Genomic DNA, 19,459 nt, shown 5'->3' on the forward strand with positions numbered 1-19,459 from the left:
TTTCACCCAAGTGAGGTTTATTCACAAGCATTTGGGAAGCACGCTATGCCTGGCCATCCCTTAGAGATAACCCAGGGACCTGGGCCCGAGCGCTTCGGGAATAAGGAAAGGAAATGGACACGTGAGACACCTACCAAATGGAGCCATGGCTGCACTATCCGAGCTCACATGCTGAATGGTAGGCCCCACCCGCCCACACCAACCCCGGCCCAGCCCAGCCCAGCGCACCCAAGGCCTCCCTTGGCCTTGAACATGAGTGAAGGGAATGAGCTGCAACTCGCAGGTGCCCACTGCGACCACCAGATGGTGGCTGTAGGCTGCTAAATCAGACTTTGTCCTTGGAGACAAATAGGTCACCTTGGGTAGTTTTTTTCCTAGAAGATGACAGTGCCTGGCATGTAAAATAGGTCAAGGGAAAGCAATGAAGTGTGGATGTTTTAAGACACCCATCACTAAGTGGGTAAAAATGGCCCCGATGCAAAGGACCTCCAAGGAATGCTAAATTATTAACCAGGGCAAGGTGGGAGTAATTGGGGATGGCTTCCCTGCTTCCATCTGGAGTTGAACCAGCCAGGGAAGACCCCTGGCTTCCACCTCCCAATGCCATGGCCCTCCCTCCCTCCCAGATGCCACAGGGTGGCACTAGTCCCTCCTCATGGTGTAGCCCTGGATCATGCTGTTGAAGTAGGCGGGCGTGTTGCGCTCCGGGTAGAAGAGGATCATGTAGCACTTGGGGCCGAAGTAGCCCAGGCTGATGGCCAGGAGGTTGAGCACAGTGACCAAGAGGTCCACTATGGTGACCAGCACCCCGTTGTAGGCAGACATGAAGGTGCAGAGGGAGACGGATGAGGTGAAATAGAAGGTCATGCTGAGGGTGATGAACTTGGCCTCGTTGTAGTTGGTGGGCAGCTCCCTGCCCATGTAGGCGAAGCTGAAACCCACCACTGAGAGCAGCAGGTCCAGGCTGGTGTTGAACAGCAGGCTGTTGCGGTAGTTGGGGTTACAGGAGACAATCGTGATCTTGGGGTCATCGGGGTCAGTACGGGTGGTGGGACTGAGGCCCGTGGCCAGCATGCCAATTACCACAATGACCATTTTGAGTACTGTGATAAATGCCATAGAGACGTAGGGCCCCTGGTAGCGGACCCAGTAGCTGTAGGCGCGTGGGAAGCGGCTGGCCATCTTGAAGGCGCAGACGATCTGGAAGGAGCGCACGGCGATACAGGAGATGCAGATGGTGAAGCAGAGGGGGAAGAGGGCCTGGCGGCAGAGGCAGGTGGAGACCTTGGGCGGCCCCATGTACACCGGGACCACCATGTATGCCACCAGCAGCAGCGTCAGCATCAGGAAGCACATGGGGCCCCCAGCCGAGCGAACCATGGGCGTCTGGAAGTGCCTCCAGAATACCACCAGGATGGCCAGGGTGCTGAGGAAGCCCAGGGCGGCCAGCAGGGCTACAGCAATGGTGGGTGCCTCGTGCCATTCCAGGAAGACCAGCTGCCGCTTGAAGCAGGAGGTCTCACTCTGGTGGGACCACTCGTTATTCGGGCAGGCCTGGCATTCATATTCATCTGCAAAACCCACAGCGACTCCCATTAGCCAAGCCCATCTTCCAAGCACCTGCATCCTCCTAGCCCTGCACAGGGCCAGGACCCAGGGATGGAGAGAGAGCACCAAGGGCAACCCTTGCATTCACAGCCAATACTCCTCAAGTCTCATGTGCACTGGCTCATCAAATCCTCACAGCAACTGCATTTCACAGATGAGGAAACCAAGGCTCAGCCAGGTTAAGTAATTTTCCCAAAGCCAGTAACTTAGAGAGGCAGAATTTGAACCCAAGTCTCCTTGACCCAGAGCCTACCAACTGTAGTTCCTCCCTTCCAAGACCGCACCCTCTGGTGTGAGAGGCATTCAACCACTTACTCAAAGAATGCGTTCAATTCACGTGTTTTTGAGCACCATCCATTGTCATAGGGACCTGGCGTGGAAGGCCACAGAGAGATGGATAAAACCCAGCCCTCACCTCCCCGCTATTGACTGACTGTGGGAGGAAGGCCAATGAAATCATTCCACAAACTTGTTCACCACCTCCTCTGTGTCCTGTGGTCTGCTAGGCACATATTAAATACTTGTATTGGTAAATGTCATCATCCATTTAATTTACATGAAATCATGAAAAAGAATTGAGCTCCAACTCTGAACTGTGCTAAACACTAATGTGAACAGAGATGACATTGTCTGCATGTTCCTAGATTTTATGTTCTATAGGGAGAAATGATCATTCTTCTCATCAAGGAAGTCATTCAACAAGCAGCCAGTGAGCAACTATGCTATGCTTTGAGCTACGCTAGGCACTTGGGAGGCCAGAGGGATAAATGAGATAGTGTCTTCCCTGTCTGCCAGAAACTTTCCTCCTATTGCAAACACCATTCATTTATTCATTCATCCAGTGGGTGTTCCCCAGCCTGACTCCCTGGGCCCTGGGCTATGTGTGTGTGGAGTGGGATCGGCTGCAGTCCGGCTTGGGGGAGTTTGTCCTTTCCCTTCTCCCTCCCTCTCTGAAGCAGCCTGTACGAAGGATTTTGCTCTACACTAGGTATTGGGAGGATACAAGAGGAATCAGATCTGGTCCCTGGCCTTTGGACACTCACACCCCCTGGGGGGGACTCCAGAGACCCTGCCAAGGAGGACAAGCCCTAGGGGCGGGGCGGGGGCAGGGCAGGAGTGCTAGGCCTGCGAATCATACCTTCAGTGTGGTTGAGGAAGGTGCCGGGAAGGCAGTCGATGCATTCGAAGCAGCAGACGTGGATGCCCACAGGCTTCTTCTTTTGCCCCGACTGGCACCTCTTGGAACACATGGACACAGGGATCTGGAGGGAGGAGGGCAAGAGACCCTGAGTCCTCTTTTCCCACATTCTGGGGGCCCCCTCCCCTCTCCAACCAGCAGGATGTTCAGGGGAGGAAGCCTAGAAACCCCCTAGGTTTTGGGGTGGAAACTGTAGAAAAAAAAACGCAAAAACCCTCATGCTTGTAGCAGGGGATAAGGAAAGAAGCCATTTTGAAAGATGCTCAGAGCATTCTGTTCTCCTTAACAAATGCCTTTCCTCAGGGGAAACTACTTTACCAGAACCCAACTGATGTGAATTTTACCAGAGCTTAACTGACATGGGAAAAGAGAAATTCCCAACTCCAGCCCTCTCTAGCCTTCTTGTCTTACCTAAGGGGGTGGGGGTGAGAAGCACTTATGAAGGTCACAGTTCTGGGGCACAGGCTTACTGAAAGATTGAGACCTAATCACAGGATTACAGAACACTTCCCCTCTATCTCACCACCACGTCAATCAAGGGATACAACCGAAATAACTGCAAGGCTGAGACTGCATTTAAGAAGGAATATCTAGGGAAACCCAAAGATAAAATGGGAGACAAAAAAGGACACTGGAGAAAATTTTGGCCTCTGACACCATTGCTATTTATTTATAGCAAATAGTAAACATAGTTTTAATAAACTTGAAAGGACTGAAATAATAACAGGTATGTTCTCCAACAACAATGTAATGAAATAGAAATCAATAACAGAAAGAAATTTGGGGAATTCATAGATATGTGGAAATTAAACAACATACCCTTAAATAACAATAGGTCAAAGTAGTATACACAAGGGAAATAAGAAAATACTTTGAGATTAATGAAAATAAAAACACAACATAACCCCACAAAAAGACAAATACTGTGTGATTCTACTTATATGAGGTGTCTAAGGTAGTCAAATTCATAGAAACAGAAAGTAGAAGGATGGTTGCCAGAGGCTGGGGGAAGGGAGAAATGGGGAGTTGTTCAATGGGAATAGAGTTAGAAATTTGCAAAATGAAAAAGTTCTAGAGATCTGTTGCACAAAAATGCGAATATACTTAACATTACTGAAATGCACGCTTAAAAATAAACAAATTGGTAAATGTTATATGTCTTTTATCACAAAAATAAAAAATTTCAATGTACCAAAATTAATGGGGTACAGTGAAAACAATACTTAAGACGGAAATGTATTATTATAAACATCTGTATTTAAAAAGAAGGAAGATGTTACATCATTAACACTCACTATCTTATCAAATCACTAACATTCACTATCTTATCACAGAGTTTACTCTTTCACTCTCGATCTCAATGTAGTCCACATGGAAGGTGTCCATCTTGACATTCTGCAGAATATCACGCTGGTCTATGATATTCATGACACCATGGTAATTGGACCTGGTTAGTACAAAGTAGCAAGCACTTTTATATCTAAGTAAGACCTATGAATGCCAGAGGATTGGAGATAAACCTTACAAAGATTCAAAACTTGGGGTTGGGAGTGCTGTTACATTGGTGATGTTTTTAGGAGGGCAATGGTACAGAGAATGCCAGGACATCCATTCTAAGATAATAGAAATGTCATCCACCCTACACCCGCTACCATGAAAGGATGGAACTTTATAAACCTCTTTAGATTTGGGGGACAACATAAATTGCTCCTGGAAATACTGCTGCAACCCATTTATCAGGTGATTCAAAAGGCTTTCAGTTTCAAGGCAGAGGGTAACAGGTCCAGAAAATGACTCTGAAGAAGGCCCTGGCTTCTGTATAAGCAATCCTGCCACTGGGGACACATGATCGAGGAGATCTGATGATGTTTGAGTTATCTATGCTTATAAGAATTGGCAAGCCCAAAGAGAGAGATGCAACAATGCCATGCCTTCTACAACAACATGCTACTCGCTACTTGAAAATCAACTCTTGGAGTCCTGCTGGGCCATCATGGAAATTGAGTACCTGACCCCAGGACATCAAGTGACTATCAGATTCACAGAGTCTTATAGAGAGGCAGGAATAAAAACAAGTCTTCATATAAGGGAAATTGTGTCCAAGAAGTGTCAGTGGGTCCAAGTAAATTTCTTAAATCAATTATTGTGACTCCAGTATCTATTTCTGTTGTAACAAATGCCTCTCCCTCAAATCATACCTAAGACCTCATGGAGAGATTCTTTATGACAAATAAATAGAGGAGAACATTCAGGAATGAGTCACAAGTAGGTTGGTTTGATATATTAATGTGAGCTGACAGTGGACTGCTGCCATACTAAGCTTTTTTCAAGGATACAAAGCTTTTTTCAGGGTGAATCCTGAAGGAAAGTAATGATGGGAGATACTGCTAGTGTGTAGAGATGCAAGCAGTACACTTGGTTGTTTGCTTTGTGTGGATGGAGAGATGTCCTGAAGGAGGGATATTCCTGAGATCCTGGACATATGGAATGGCTTGGCTTGTTGTTCAGGGGCCTGGAAGGAGCAAGAGTGGAAGAATGGAGACAAGGTTGCTTGGGGAAAGGTATATGCATGGATCCATGAGAGTGAGCACAAAGCATGAAGATCTTGTGTCTCATGTTAATGCAAACCAGAGAGCAAACACAGAGTCATAGAAACCAGATTGAAAGGTTGACTTGTCCCAGCCAGGCACCGTGGCTCATGCTTGTAATCTCAGCATTTTGGGAGGCTGAGGTTGGCAGATCAATTGAGGTCAGGAGTTCCAGACCAACCCTGGCCAATATGGTGAAACCCTGTCTCTACTAAAAACACAAAAATTAGTCAGGTATGGTGGTACACTTCTGTAATCCCAGCTACTTGGGAGGCTGAGGCAGGAGAATCTCTTGGTCCCTGGTGGTGGAGGTTGCAGTGTTGCAGTGAGCCAAGATTGCACCACTGCACTCCAGCCTGGGCGACAGAACGAGACTGTCTCAGAAAAAAAAAAAAAAAAAGAACAAGAAGAAGGTTGCCTTGTCCAATGGAGGTCAGCTGGCTTTTGTCCTCAGCCACTCCAAGGCCTGCACAGAGTGGCCATGATGTCAGGGATGGAGGCTACAGGTATGAACCCAACAGCTTGAGCTTCCTCTTGTCATGGCTGACCTAGCCACTGCCATTGCAGAACACCTAACATTCCAGCATCAGAGACCCATGCTGAGCCCTTGACTTGGCACAATTCTTCAAAAAGACCAGCCAACCAACTGCTGAAAGATCTATTACATCAGATCCTTTCCTCTCCGGAAGAAGCAGTGTTTCAACCTCATAAGAATTTTCCTTCCCTGATTTCAGTGCAGCATCGCCATCTGAGGGCTTACAGAGAAAAGGATTTACTGATGCAGGACACCATATCACCTCAGATCAGGAGTCAACTTCATGGTAAAGGGGTGTGACATGGGCACGTGACCACAGGCTCCACTGATCCTAACATATACCACATTACCCAGAAGTATCCTATCTAACCAGGTGATGAGATGGCATACTAAAAGCTCAGCTAAGGTACCATCTTCAGGACCTCCTGCAAGGTGGGGACACTGCCCTTTAAGATGAAGTTTTGAATGAATGGTTTGTTTATAGTGTTGTGGCCCCAACAGCTAGAATATGTGTATCCAGCAACCAGAAAGATTGGCTACATGCACCATTATTCTCATGGACCTATTGCAGCATTGGTGCTTCTCCTCTCTACAATCTTACACTCTGCTGGAATAGAGATTCTGGTCCCCAAAGGGGGAATACTTCCACCAGCAGACACTATAGGGCTCTACAATTACCATGTGGTCATTTTGGGGTCCTCATGCCAGTAAATGAGAAGGCCAAGAAAGGCAGAGGTAACTGACCTGGATTCGTGGGTGGAGCTGAGGTGGTTGCTACACAAGTGGAGTAGAAAGGAGTAGGTCTGGCACCCAAGGACTCACCAGGCAACCCTGGGTGCTTCAATCCCAGTGCACCTGCTGATGGGGATCTGCAGCAGGCACAGCCCAGAAATGCAAGGCAACTAAGGGCCCAGACACCTTGGGGAGGAAGATCTGGATCACCCCCCAGGCAAGTGACTGAGAGCAGCCAAATGCTGGCTGAGAGTGAAGAAATCCAGAATGGTCGGCAAAAGAGAGAGATGAATATCAGTGACAACCTTGGGTAGTGGCTAAGTCCACCAAACTCCTTTTCTGTTAGAGACTGAGCTGGCTGCTGCTCTAAAAAGTCTGACTCCTCAGGCTCAAGGAAAGCCACTGAGTGGAACAAGAAATGGACCTCTCTGTGGCCTGCCTCATATTTTCTCTACCCACTGTTTATTCCAGCCATCGCTGCAGTCACCAGTTTCAAGCAAGTGCCACCTGTCAGTACCTGGCCTCGGCTACACAACTGTGTCTTGTGTTCTGCCCTAAGGCTGCAGTATGAAATGCCCATGGGAGGCCTCTGCAGCTAACACCCCACAGAGCAACCCCTGACCACCAGGCGATGGAAGCTAGTGGATTACTGCCACCCTCCTCCCTCCTCTGGGAGACAATGCTAAGGTGGCTCTTCGGGAGGTCCCAGTAAGATTGACCTCCAGTTGCTCAGAGTAGTGTCTGGCTTAAGGTTGTTCTCTTGGACCAACCTTCCCTCTTCCCTGTGGAACTCTCCCCAGTCTCCCACTCCTGTTCCTGTCCATGTATCCTGTCCTGGAATAAATCTTCTGCACATAAACCCTTGTCTCAGGCTCTGCTTTCTGGGAGACACCCAAGCTAAGACAGTGTTATGGGCTGAACTATATCCTGCTTGAAGTCCTAGTGCCCAGGACCCCAGAATGTGACCTTATTCAGAGATAGGGTCATTGCAGTTAACATAGTCATATAATTAGTTAAGATGAAGTCATCCTGGAGGAGGGTGGGTCCTTAATCTCATATGAGTGATGTTCTCATAAAAGGGACGAATTTGGAGACAGACACATGGAGAACATCACCTGAAGGTGAAAGCAGAGATGGGGTGGTGATGTGGGTGTCCCCACCCGAGTCTCATGTCCAGTTGTAGTCCCCAATGTTGGAGGTGAGTCCTGGTGGGAGGTGATTGGGAGGTGATTGGATCATGGGGATAGAGTTCTCAAGAATGGTTTCGTACTATCCTCTTGGCACTCTCCTCCTGATTGTGAGTGAGTTCTTGTGAGATCTGGTCGTTTAAATGTGTGTGATATCTCCTCCTTCACTCTCTCTTGCTGCTCCAGCCATGTGACAAGCTGGCTCCCCCTTTGCCTCCCACCATGACTGTAAGTTTCCTAAGGCCTCCCCACAAGCTGAGCAGATGCCAGCATCATGCTTCCTGTACAGCCTGCAGAACAGTATGCCCATTCAACCTCTTTTCTCTATAAATTACCCAGTCTCTGGCACTTCTTTGTAACAATTCAAGAGCAGACTAATATGGGTGGTGCATCCACAGTTAAGGAATATCAAAGAGTGCCAGCAAACCACCAGGAGCTAGGGGAGAGGCCTGGAACAGATTCTACCTCACAGCTCTCAGAAGGAGCCAACCCTGCTGACACCTTGATCTTGGACTTCCAGCCTCCAGAACTGTGAGACAATAAATTCCATCTGTTTAAGCTCCCCACCCACCCTAGTCTGTGATACTTTGTTATGGCAGCCCCAGGAAACTAACACAAACACCGCCCTAATTTACTCCACAAAAATCCCCAAGGCACTCAGAAACTCACAGCATCAGGTACCTCTGCAACTGGGGATAGAGTGCTGTCGGGGATTGGGGGGAAGAAGGGGCAGGCTATTAGCAAAGGAGAGTGACGAAGGCTCTTACAGAAGCTTTTAGATCTCTAGATCCCCTCCCCAACTCCACAAGGCAGGTCTCTATCCCTTCCTACTCCAGCAGAATTCTGATGGTCTACTCTCCAAAGAGGGTAAAATAATGGATCTTTAGATTGACAGATGTGAGACTCAGTTGAAGGCATAGCTACCATACTAAAACAAGAGTATCCAATGACAGGCTGTATTAGTCCACTTTCAAGCTGCTGATAAAGACATACCCAAGACCGGACAATTTACAAAAGAAAGAGGTTTAATGGACTTACAGTTCCACATGGCTGGGGAGGCCTCACAATCATGGCAGAAGGCAGGGAGAAGCAAGTCATGTCTTACATGGATGGCAGCAAGCAGAGAAAGCTTGTGCAGGGAAACTCCCATTTTTAAAACCTTCAGATCTTGTGAGACTTATCCACTATCAGGAGAATGGCACAGGAAAGACCCACCCCCATGATTCAATTATCTCCCACCAGGTCCCTCTCACAACATGTGGGAATTATGGGAGCTACAAGATGAGATTTGGGTGGGGATACAGAGCCAAGCCATATCACAGGATTTAGCCTGAATGCTGTATATAGAGAACCTCCACCACAGACTAGCTGTGTGGCCTCAGACAGGTCACACAACCTCTCGGTGCCTTCAGTTTCCTAACCTATAAAATGGAGAGAATGGTAGCATTTATCTCCTAGGGTTGATATGAGAATTGAAGCCTTTGGCACCAGGCCTGGCACACACATGTTCAGTGAGTGTTTACTTTGCAGAGATCTCTGAACCCCTCTTTCTGGCGAGCTGGAAAGCCCTGAACATGCATAGTTCCCAATCAATGGGGGAAGGACAGGACCCCAGACTGTACACCCACGAATAGAGATCCTACCAGCTATTGATAAAGCAGAGGTCCCTAATCCCCGGGACACAGACCAGTACCAGTCTGTGGCCTGTTAGGAACCTGGCCACACAGCAGGAGGTGAGCAGCAGGTGAGTGAGAGCAGAGCTTCATCTGTATTTACAACTGCTCCCCATCGCTTGCATTACCACCTGAGCTCCACCTCCTGTCAGATCAACATCCGCATTAGATTCTCATAGGAGCACAAACCCTATTGTGAACTGTGCATACAAGGGATCTAGGTTGCATACTCCTTATGAGAATCTAATGCCTGATGATCTGTCACTGTCTCCCATCACCACCAGATGGGATCGTCTAGTTACAGGAAAACAAGCTCAGGGCTCCCATTAATATTACATTAGGGTGAGTTGTACTATTATTTCATTATATATTACAATTATATATTACAATAATAATAGAGATAAAGCACACAGCGTAATGCACTTGAATCATCCAGAAAGTATCCTCCTCTCAGTCTGTGGAAAAATTGTCTTCCACAAAACCAGTCCCTGGTGCCAAAAAGGTTGGGGACCACTGCCCCGGGGTTGATGTGAGAATTGAAATCCTTAGCACCAGGCCAGGCACACACATGTTCAGTGAACGTTTCACCTTGCAGAGGCCCCTGAGCCCCTCTTCCTGGGAAACTAGAAAGCCCTGAACAGGCATAGTTCACAATCAATGGGGGAAGGAAAGGACCCCAGACGATACACCCACAAACAGACATCCCCCCAGAGATTGATAAAGAATCTCCAGGCTCTGTCCATAATGAAAAGGGCCCTAGCCACTCCAGCATGAGTCCCAGGCCCCGCCCCAGGCCTGCCCACCCACCAGGCCCCACCCCAGGCCTCGCCCCAGGCCTGCCCACCCACCAGGCCCCCTGGCTGACCGTGTTGTTGATGGTGTGCCAGGAGATGTCTTGGATGTTCTTCAGCTGTCGCTGCAGGGGGTAGTAGGAGGCAACGCTCTGGAAGGGATTCTGGCTTTGGTCCCATTGCCACTGGACAATCTCCAAGTGCAGAGCCAGGTCCCCTTGCGAGTCGAAGAAGATTTGGCGGTCCAGGAGAGTGAAGTTGACCTTCCAGACCTCCTCAAGCAGCTGGCGGGGACAGAGGGAAGGGAAGTGGAGCTAGCATCAGAATGCGAGCCAGAATTTTTCCTGGACTTGGGAAAGATTCTACCATTCCACTAGCCTTGATTTCCAACTCTGTAATATGGAAGCAATAAATCTCCAAAAAGGTGGCAATTTAGGAGTCAGTGGCTGAGACCTCTGCTTTGGAACCAGACACATCTGGGTTCAGGCCTCAGCTCTCCCTCTTGCTGTGAGGCCTTGGGCCTCTTGCTTAACCTCTCTGAATCCATTTCCTCTTCTGCAAAGTGGGAGCAATAAAAACTCTATCTTCTGGGCTTGGAAGCAAAAAATAAGTTCATCTATGTTAGGGACTTAGAGCAGAGCCTGAGACAGGAAGCACTCCTACCAAGGTGCTGATAGAATTCCTTTTCCCTGCCGGGCGCGGTGGCTCACGCTTGTAATCCCAGCACTTTGGGAGGCCGAGGCAGGCGGATCACGAGGTCAGGAGATCGAGACCACGGTGAAACCCCATCTCTACTAAAAATACAAAAAAAAAAAATTAGCCGGGCGTGGTGGCGGGTGCCTATAGTCCCAGCTACTCGGAGAGGCTGAGGCAGGAGAATGGCGTGAACCTGGGAGGCGGAGCTTGCAGTGAGCCGAGATTGCGCCACTGCACTCCAGCCTGGACGACAGAGTGAGACTCCGTCTCAAAAAAAAAAAAAAAAAGAATTCCTTTTCCCTGGAAGTCACCTCAGTCATCCCTCTTAACCCAATACATGAGATGAGGTACAGAGTCCACTGTCTCTGTCACCTGCAAAGGTCAATTGGGGTCTCCCCTTATCCCTGGGTCCTTCCTGCCTCCCCAGACCTTAGGGTCGGCTCTCATTCCAGTCTCTCCCCACCTCCCAGCCCCCCACCACTCTCAGTAGGCAGCAGCTGGGACAAACTAGAGCACACTTTGAACTGGGCATCCTCCGACCTAAAGTCCAGTCCCAGTTCTGTCCACAATTTGCTGTGTGACTCTGAGCAAGTTTCTGAACCTTGCTGGGCTAACCCTGAAAGGACTTCCAGCTCAAATATCCCATGGACCTGGCTCCTAGATTTTCCCTCCATAAATGGTAGTGTCCATTGGGCTATATCTTTAGGGCTCACCTGGCCTCAGGGACTGACACACACAGACAGGTAGCCAAGGGAGTTGGGCCCTGGCCTTCTCCCTTCCCTGCCTAGCGGGTGAGGTCCTGACTCAGAAAGACTCTTTGGAATGTGCACAGGTTGCTAGGCCCAAGGGCAATGGTCGTTTGAGCCAAGAAGGAGGCTCCAACCAGGTGGTCGGCCTGAGGGGCAGGATCACTCCCTGCCCCTGGGAGTCAGGTCCTGGGTGCCCATGTTGCACCGCTGCAGTGACCTGTCCAAGCAGGGTTGAGCACTTGGGACTCAAGGGATCCAAGATATCACCCCCAAGGGGTCAGAAAGCACTGGCCTTGTAATTGTCCTGAGTGGGTGGGAGCCTAGACTATTATTGGCAGGGGCTTGGGCACCTTGGGGTTCCCTCATCAGGTTGAACCCCATTTCCCCTTCACCATCTAGCCCCACCCCTATCCCAGCATAAGCTGTACATTTAAGGCAGACTCAAATCCACCTCTCCAACCCCACACTCTCTCCTGAGGCCAGCACTCGGTGTCAGAGAAGAGGAAGAGGAGGAGTACATTCAGCCTCTTCTCTGCCCCAGGTAATTTGCATCATGATTGCACATCCCCTCAGTAACCTAGCAGGGTGCCTATGATTCCTTCCATTTAACAGATGAGAAAATCAAGGCTCAGAGATATTAAATTTGCCCAGGTTTGCATAGCTAGTAGTGGCAGCACTGGGATTCCATTCCAGGTCTGATTGCTAAGCTCTGCCCAGCTCACCGCCACCTGCCTCACAATGTACGAACAGGTGGGCCATATCCAAGATGCCTGAGGGGTGGAGAGAGGTGTGTGGGGAAGAGCCAGACCAGTGCCAAGGGCCCCACTTGTGAAATAAAAGGATTGGACCAGAACCTAAGAAGACCTCACAACCCCGACCCTCTATGATTCAATGACTGGCTGAACTTTTTTTTTTTTTTTTTTAAGATGGAGTCTCACTCTGTCGCCCAGGCTGGAGTGCAAAGGTGAGATCTCAGCTCACTACAACCTCCGTCTCCTGGGTTCAAGCAATTCTCCTGCCTCAGCCTCCCAAGCAGCTGGGATTACAGGCGCCCTCCACTATGCCCAGATAATTTTTGTATTTTTAGTAGAGATGGGGTTTCACCATGTTGGCCAGGCTTGTCTCGAACTCCTGACCTCATGATTCATCTGCCTTGGCCTCCCAAAGTACTGGGATTACAGGTGTGAGCCACTGCACCCAGCCAACCTGCTGAACATTTTTGCTGGGATGGCCACAAATTTGACAACCTGGATTTACCCAACCTCCCACTGATCTGACCCCACCACCACCATCACCACAGGCAGCACATCCACCCAGTGTCATCTCCAACTCTTCTCATTGCCCCTGAGGCCTCTCTCTCTGCCTCGCCTCTCATGGGGTACCCATCCCCACTACCCCAGCACTATTTCATCACCATCCCTTACCACCACCCCTGGCCACTCCCTAGCTGGGTGCCTGTCACCTCTTTGAACCTCAGTTTGACCTGTGTATGGGAGAGCAACCGTGTGGTAACAGTATCTGCTCAACAGTGTCTGTCTGGGGGTGACTGAGAATTCATGTAAAGAGGTGAACACAGTGTCCGGCACCTAAGTGCCCATTCATTCATTCATCCAATATTCATTGAGAATCAACGCCAAGCCAGACCAGTGCCAGCAACTTGGGATACAGCATTGGAAAGGATTGACAGGGTCCCTGTTCTCACTAGCCTCTGTTTGGGAGGTGTGGGGAATAGCCAATAAACAAACAAAGGATATCAACTCAATCACAACTTGGGATACGTGTTATGACAAAAATAAACAGTGTCATCGTGTGACCCGGCAAGGAGGGTGGGAGGTAGTAAGGACACCACATACCATTTTGCAGGTTGTGCCCTGCATGAGTGGGTCCATTTAGGACAACCGGGAGGAACAGCTGGAGTCCAGCCCATTCAGGCCACAAAGCCATGTGCCTGCCACACGTCTGCGTCCATCCAAAGCCAAAGAGCATCTTGGTCTAAGTTGTCTGCACAAAAGGGCATCATTTTCTAATTCTCACAAGGAGGCTGTTTATGCCAGCAGAGACCCTGGGTGAAGCCTACACAGAGTGGGCTGGGCTCCCTGCCGCTTGACTGCATCATCCCCAGCCCTAAATTGGCTTGTTGGGCTGTCTCAAGAACGTCGTCTCAGTGCTTGGAATGCTCTATGAACTCCTGCTGCCTCTAGACAAAGCCCCCTCTCCTTCAGGGCACTAGATGCCCTCCAGTATCACCTGCAGTTCCCGTCACCTCTCAGTCTTCACCACTCAAGCCCAATCATGTGGCCAGGCCATCACTCTCCCACTCTCCTCCTGGAAGGTCTAGTGCCTGTTCACTCCCTACTTCAGTCCTGCCTTCCCTGACCCTCTCCCACCACGATGATGCCCCTGCTCCACGCACAGCTGCAATTCTGACTCCCTGCTGCAGTTGGCAGACAGATCTTATTAACTGTCCTCATCTGCTTCTAGGTTGGGGGTCCCCCAGGCCTGGAACATAGTAGGTGCTCAACAAAAGGGATGGGACATCCTGGTTGCTAAGATTGGTGCCCTTTGGTCTCTGACGCTGGGAGAAGGAAAAAGTCAACTGTCTTTCATCATAGCTCCTGCCAGTTGCAGCTGGGAGGATGCCCGGAAGGTGAAGTGGGAAAACCACAGCAGAATGAGCCAGACCCGGGTTCGAAAGCACGGTCCACCACTTACCACTGAGCAGTCACGGGCTAGTCACATTGACTTCCTGTCCCTCAGTTTTTCTAACTATAGATTATCCTCACAGGAGGGTCATGAGTTAGATGTGATATATACTAGGCATTCAGTGCCTAGTAGGCACTCAAAGAGGAGTAAAGCACCCATGATAATTATGTGTATTATTAATGTAACAGGACATACAGCAATACGCAGTATTTTTACCAACTGGCACCAGAATTCCTTTAAAGAACAACTGCAATCTTTTAAAAGAAAAATGTTTAAGGTTGCAAGGTTAGGATCTGAGATTATGGGATAGAGAGGTACAATTAAATAGAATGAGAGAGAGAATTTCTTCAGAGCAAACTGATTTGTTCTGTTAAGGAAGTGAACAGTTATTTGAGGATTGGAGAAGGATCTAGCAAGTGGGCGAAAGGGGAGAACAAAGAGGAGAGATGGACAGGGTTTAGGGAAGTGGCTAAACAGCAGGGTGGGAGGCTGGCCCCAAACTGTGAAAAAGCCAAGGAACCGTTTAAGAACAGAGATCTCTAATAGCAAAGTATAAAGTGCCCATCTCTAATGTAAATCCCCCCTGCTCCTCTGATCCTCAGTAAAACCTCCTATATCCCAGAAAGCTTCGTGGTGGGAGGTTTCTGTGTGTGCCTGTGGATGTGGATGTGTGTGTCAAGCCAGAAGGATAGATTTAAAGTCTACGTCTGAACCAGGGTGAGGGAGAACTAGGGTAATGAGAAGACCCATAAAAGCAATGCAAGGCCTTTAGAGGGTCCACGGGAAAACACAAGCCCGTCCCAGGCTCTCAACCCTGGAGAGACTTGGGGAGAGCAGGGGCTGCGGTTCCCACTGCCTGTGGGATTTCCTTCTGGTGCATTCCACCTGAATCTCCCAAGAACAGACTACTATCTTGAATGGTGAGTGTTCAATTAATTTAAAAAGCAATTTTGTTTTGGCACCAGGAAGGACTAGTGCTATGTGTCTGGAAGAATGGGATACTCGTGCCATTTCACACCCCTTTGCCCAGAACCCCAAGGGAGGAGGATGGAGGTGCCCTGCAGTCTCTATGGCAGCCACCCCCTCACCTGCCAGGGGTAGACCTCCCTCTTGGTGCAGGTGCTGTGGTCACAGTTGAGGAGGCTGTGCAGGGCGTGGGCCACGGCGTAGACCGCAGAGTACACGCTGTAGACGACACGCTCCCCAGAGAGCCTGAGAACGGTGTTGAAGGACAAGGTGGCGTTCAGGCAGTTGTCGCACTCCTGGTTGCAGGTAGACCTCTGGCTGCTCCTGCTGAGGGGTGGTGGCCCAGCCTGTGGGCCCCGCTCGCGGAACTCACTGAAGCCCGGGATGGGCACGCTCTGGATGGTGATGCCCAGGAAGGTGCCCATGTGGCGCAGCTCCGTGAGGTTGTGCAGGACCGGGTCAATGGCCCAGGACTCGGAGGCGATCCACACGGCACCCGTGAAGTTCTGGCGCAGCACCTCATTGAAGAAGTCATACAGGGTCAGGTCAGGCGAGAACACAACCACCACGCGTGCCGTGCTCTGCTGCAGCTTGTCCACGATGGTCACCAGGCGCTGGCGCTCATCTGACGTCATGTTCTGGTTGGGCTGCAGTGTGGGCAGCGTCTCCTGGAAGGCGATGCAGATGTCACGCCGGGCCAGGCGCTCACCAAGCAGCTGGCCATTGTCGCGGCCATAGGTGTCGCTGCTCACCAGCACAATGATCCAGTTCCAGCGGAAGTGCAGCATCAGCTGCACCATGGCCTCGATGTGGTGGTCGGCGCTGGGTGTGGTGCGCAGCAAAGCTGGGAAGCGCACCTTGTCTCGCAGCTCATCGCTGATGGCGCTGTAGGTGATCTGCAAGGGGAAGGGTCGTGGCATGAGTGAGGGCTCCACTGGGTGCTCTGCCCCCACCCCAGGGCTCTATCCACCGTCATCATTTGGGAAGCACCTAGTGCAAGCTACCCCAGGGGTAGGTGGTTTACACCATCGTCAATCATCATGGTCCCCAGGTAGCCCCATGCAATAAGAACCTACTGTGTGCCAGGCCCTAGGCCAGGTGCCTTATCTCAGCCTCATCATGATTACTGAGCACCTACTGTGTACCACGCCCTGGGCCAAGCCACATACACCATCATCCTCATGGTCATCAGCACACTGGCTTTTATTGAGAACCACTTCCTGGGCCAGGTGAATGACAGCCATCATCCCCATCATCTAGAAACTCTTACTGAGCACAGCACTTTCCTCCTCCCCCTCATCACCATCAGGCTCATCAACTAGCCACATTTCTTCCCTCCACCTCCAGGGCTCCATGGTTTTCTTCCCAACTCACTGGGTATTCCATCTCCTTTCCTGGTTCCTTCTCTTCTCTATGACGTCTTAACCTTGGAGGACCCTGGGCTCAGGCCTCAGTCCCTACCTTTTCTCCAGCTGCTCTCCCCCTCCCTTGGTGGTCCCATCCAGCCTCATGGCTTTATATCCCATTTCCATGCCAACAACTCCCAGTGGATAACCCTGGCCTGGACTTCTCTCCTGAACTTCAGATGCATACCACAACTGCCTGCCTGACATCTCAAACTTCACAAATTGAAACCGAACCCTTGTTCTCCTCTGAGCCTGTTCCATCCACACCTTCCCCCATCTTGGTTGATGATGAATCCATCATTCCAGTGACTCACAGCAAAAACTCTGGAGTCGTCCTTGACTCTTCTTTTGCACACAGGTCACACTGGATCCATCAGCAAATCCTCTTGGCTCTACCTTTAAAATGTATCCATCCAGTGCCCACCAGCTCCCTGCTCCTTCCTGTCTAGCCACCATCATCCCCGGCCTGCACCGCAGCATTACCCACCCACCTTTCCCCTATAGTCTACACTTAACATGGCAGCCCGGTGACCCTGCCCACACACATGCCAGCTCACTTTACTCCTCTTCTCAGAACTCCTCAACTGCTCTTAACGTCACTCAGGAAAAGCCAGTCCTTGAATGGCCCCTAAGGGCTCCATCATTTATCTGCACAGCTCTCGCCTGTCTGATTTCATCTCCTTCCCCTCTCCCTCTGGCTCCAGTTCTGCTCATCTAGTTCCGCAAACATACCAGGCACCTCCTGGCCTTGGCACTTGCTAACCCCTCTTCCTGGAATGTTCTTCTCCTAGGTCCCTCATGGCTCCCTCACTCCTTCACCTCTCTCAAGTCTTTGCCCAATTGTCAGTGAGACCCACCTGACCACCCTGTTGAAAACTGCAATCTCCCTCTAACAACTCCTCCTTTCCACTGACATGCCAGAGCCCCCCTACCCTGCCCACATTTTTATTTTATTCATTGCACTTCTCACCTCTAACATCCTGCATCACCTATTGTTTACACTTATTTTCTGTCTCTCTCCACTAGAAGAGAAGCTCCATAAGGTCGGTGATTTCTATGTTGTTGCCAGCTGTATCCCAGCACCTACAACAGTACCTGGCACCCAGTAGGTGCTCAATAAATATCTGTTACATGAATGAATGAGTTCAGTCCTCAGCTAGATGCTTCATGTAAAAGTACTAACATTAAATAGTAACAATCACAATATTTGTGACTAACTACTGTGTGCCAAGTCTTTTGCTAGCTGATCTTTAATGAATATATAGCCTGTACCAGTACTGCACTTGGCACTTTCAATCATGATTATGATAATAGTTATAATAATAGTAGTAATACAAATCACCCCTTTGTGAGGACCTACTATGAGGCAGACCTTGTGCTAGGTAGCTGTACAGAATAATACTAAGCACTTCAAGTTTTTATTCCTGTGCAAGATGCTTTATAAAACATTATTTACTACCTACTGTGTGCCAGAAATTTACACAGGTTGAACAGTAATCTTCAGACAGTCCTGGGATGGAACGCTTATCATCCCACTTTACAGGTGAGGAAACTGAGGCCTAGAAGAGTTAAGAGATTTGCCAAAGGCTTCACTGTGGCCAAGACTTGGTGCCAAGTTGCACAACCAGATCTGCCCACTTCCAAAGCCTGAGCCCTTAGTCCATAAGCTGGGCTGCCTTCTCAAGATTTGGGCTGATGTCCTGACCCTGCTTCTGGTCCTATCATCACCTCCCATGATTGATGGAGGAAGTGGCTTCTGAGGCCTCTAGACAGCCATTCCTCTGCCCCCCTCCCCAGGTCCTTCTCCAGGGCCCAGGGGCCTCACCTGTGGAAGGAGAAAGAGGGAGAGGAAGTTGGCCACAGTCATGACAGACTCGGAGTTGTCAGGGCCAATGACAGCCACCACACGGGAACTGTAGTTACTGTAGTCCTCTTGGATGGGAAGGAGGTTGTCCTCATGTGCCAGGAAGTAGAGCACTGGCTGGACATTGTTGGAGATGTAGCACACATCCACTATCTCATAGCCCAGCAGCACACCAGGCAGCAGGCTGCTGTCATTGTTGATCTCCTCCACCGCGAAGCGCATGGCCTGCATGAGATTGTAGCCTATCACCTTCACTTCATACCTGCAGGGGCCACAGCATCATGAGATGGAAACAGATCCAGAATGAGGAAGGAAGGGATAAGAGAACCAGCCCACTCCTCCTTCCTGCCACAGGAAAGCCAAGACACTGACTGAGAAGAGCCACTCCAGAAGACTCGGGCATTTTCACCATGTCATTGTCACCATACCACATCTCTAGGGTCACCATTGTCCATATGGCGACCACTGATACTGTTATCCATGTGGGCATCATCACTACTATCCCTGTAACCTCCACCACCACTCTACCGATGTCCACCAATGTGACCATCATTACCCACTAAAACTTCCATCATCACCATCACCACTGTCACCATCATCACCCACTATCCATATTACCAATATCACCACCAGGGCCATCACTGTCACCACAACCTTGTGACCATCATCACTACCATCATCACCGTCACCACCATCACTATCAGCACCACCATTATCACTGCCATTATCACCACCATCACCACCACCAACATCATCATCACTA

At 49.8% G+C, this 19,459-nt stretch overlaps 1 protein-coding gene across 6 annotated transcripts in view; it reads right to left on the reverse strand.

Moving 5' to 3' along the window:
• Positions 1 to 19,459, reverse strand: part of TAS1R2 (taste 1 receptor member 2) — a 32,049-nt gene continuing 12,590 nt past the window's right edge. For 4 of the 6 annotated variants that reach the window (XM_030805580.1, XM_030805581.1, XM_030805583.1 and 1 more), the window contains 5 exons: positions 18,658 to 18,958; positions 15,549 to 16,322; positions 10,387 to 10,596; positions 2,747 to 2,870; positions 1 to 1,571 (listed from right to left, as the gene is read on the reverse strand). In XM_030805580.1, coding sequence (XP_030661440.1) covers positions 643 to 1,571; positions 2,747 to 2,870; positions 10,387 to 10,596; positions 15,549 to 16,322; positions 18,658 to 18,958 — 2,338 coding nt within the window. In that variant the 3' untranslated portion in view covers positions 1 to 642. Of the gene's footprint in view, positions 1,572 to 2,746; positions 2,871 to 10,386; positions 10,597 to 15,548; positions 16,323 to 17,802; positions 17,927 to 18,657; positions 18,959 to 19,459 lie in introns of those variants that run through there. The other 2 variants (XM_030805582.1, XM_030805584.1) reach the window with 2 other exon arrangements.

This window comes from Nomascus leucogenys, chromosome 24, assembly GCF_006542625.1.
Source record: "Nomascus leucogenys isolate Asia chromosome 24, Asia_NLE_v1, whole genome shotgun sequence".
NCBI classification, from domain to species: domain Eukaryota; kingdom Metazoa; phylum Chordata; class Mammalia; order Primates; family Hylobatidae; genus Nomascus; species Nomascus leucogenys.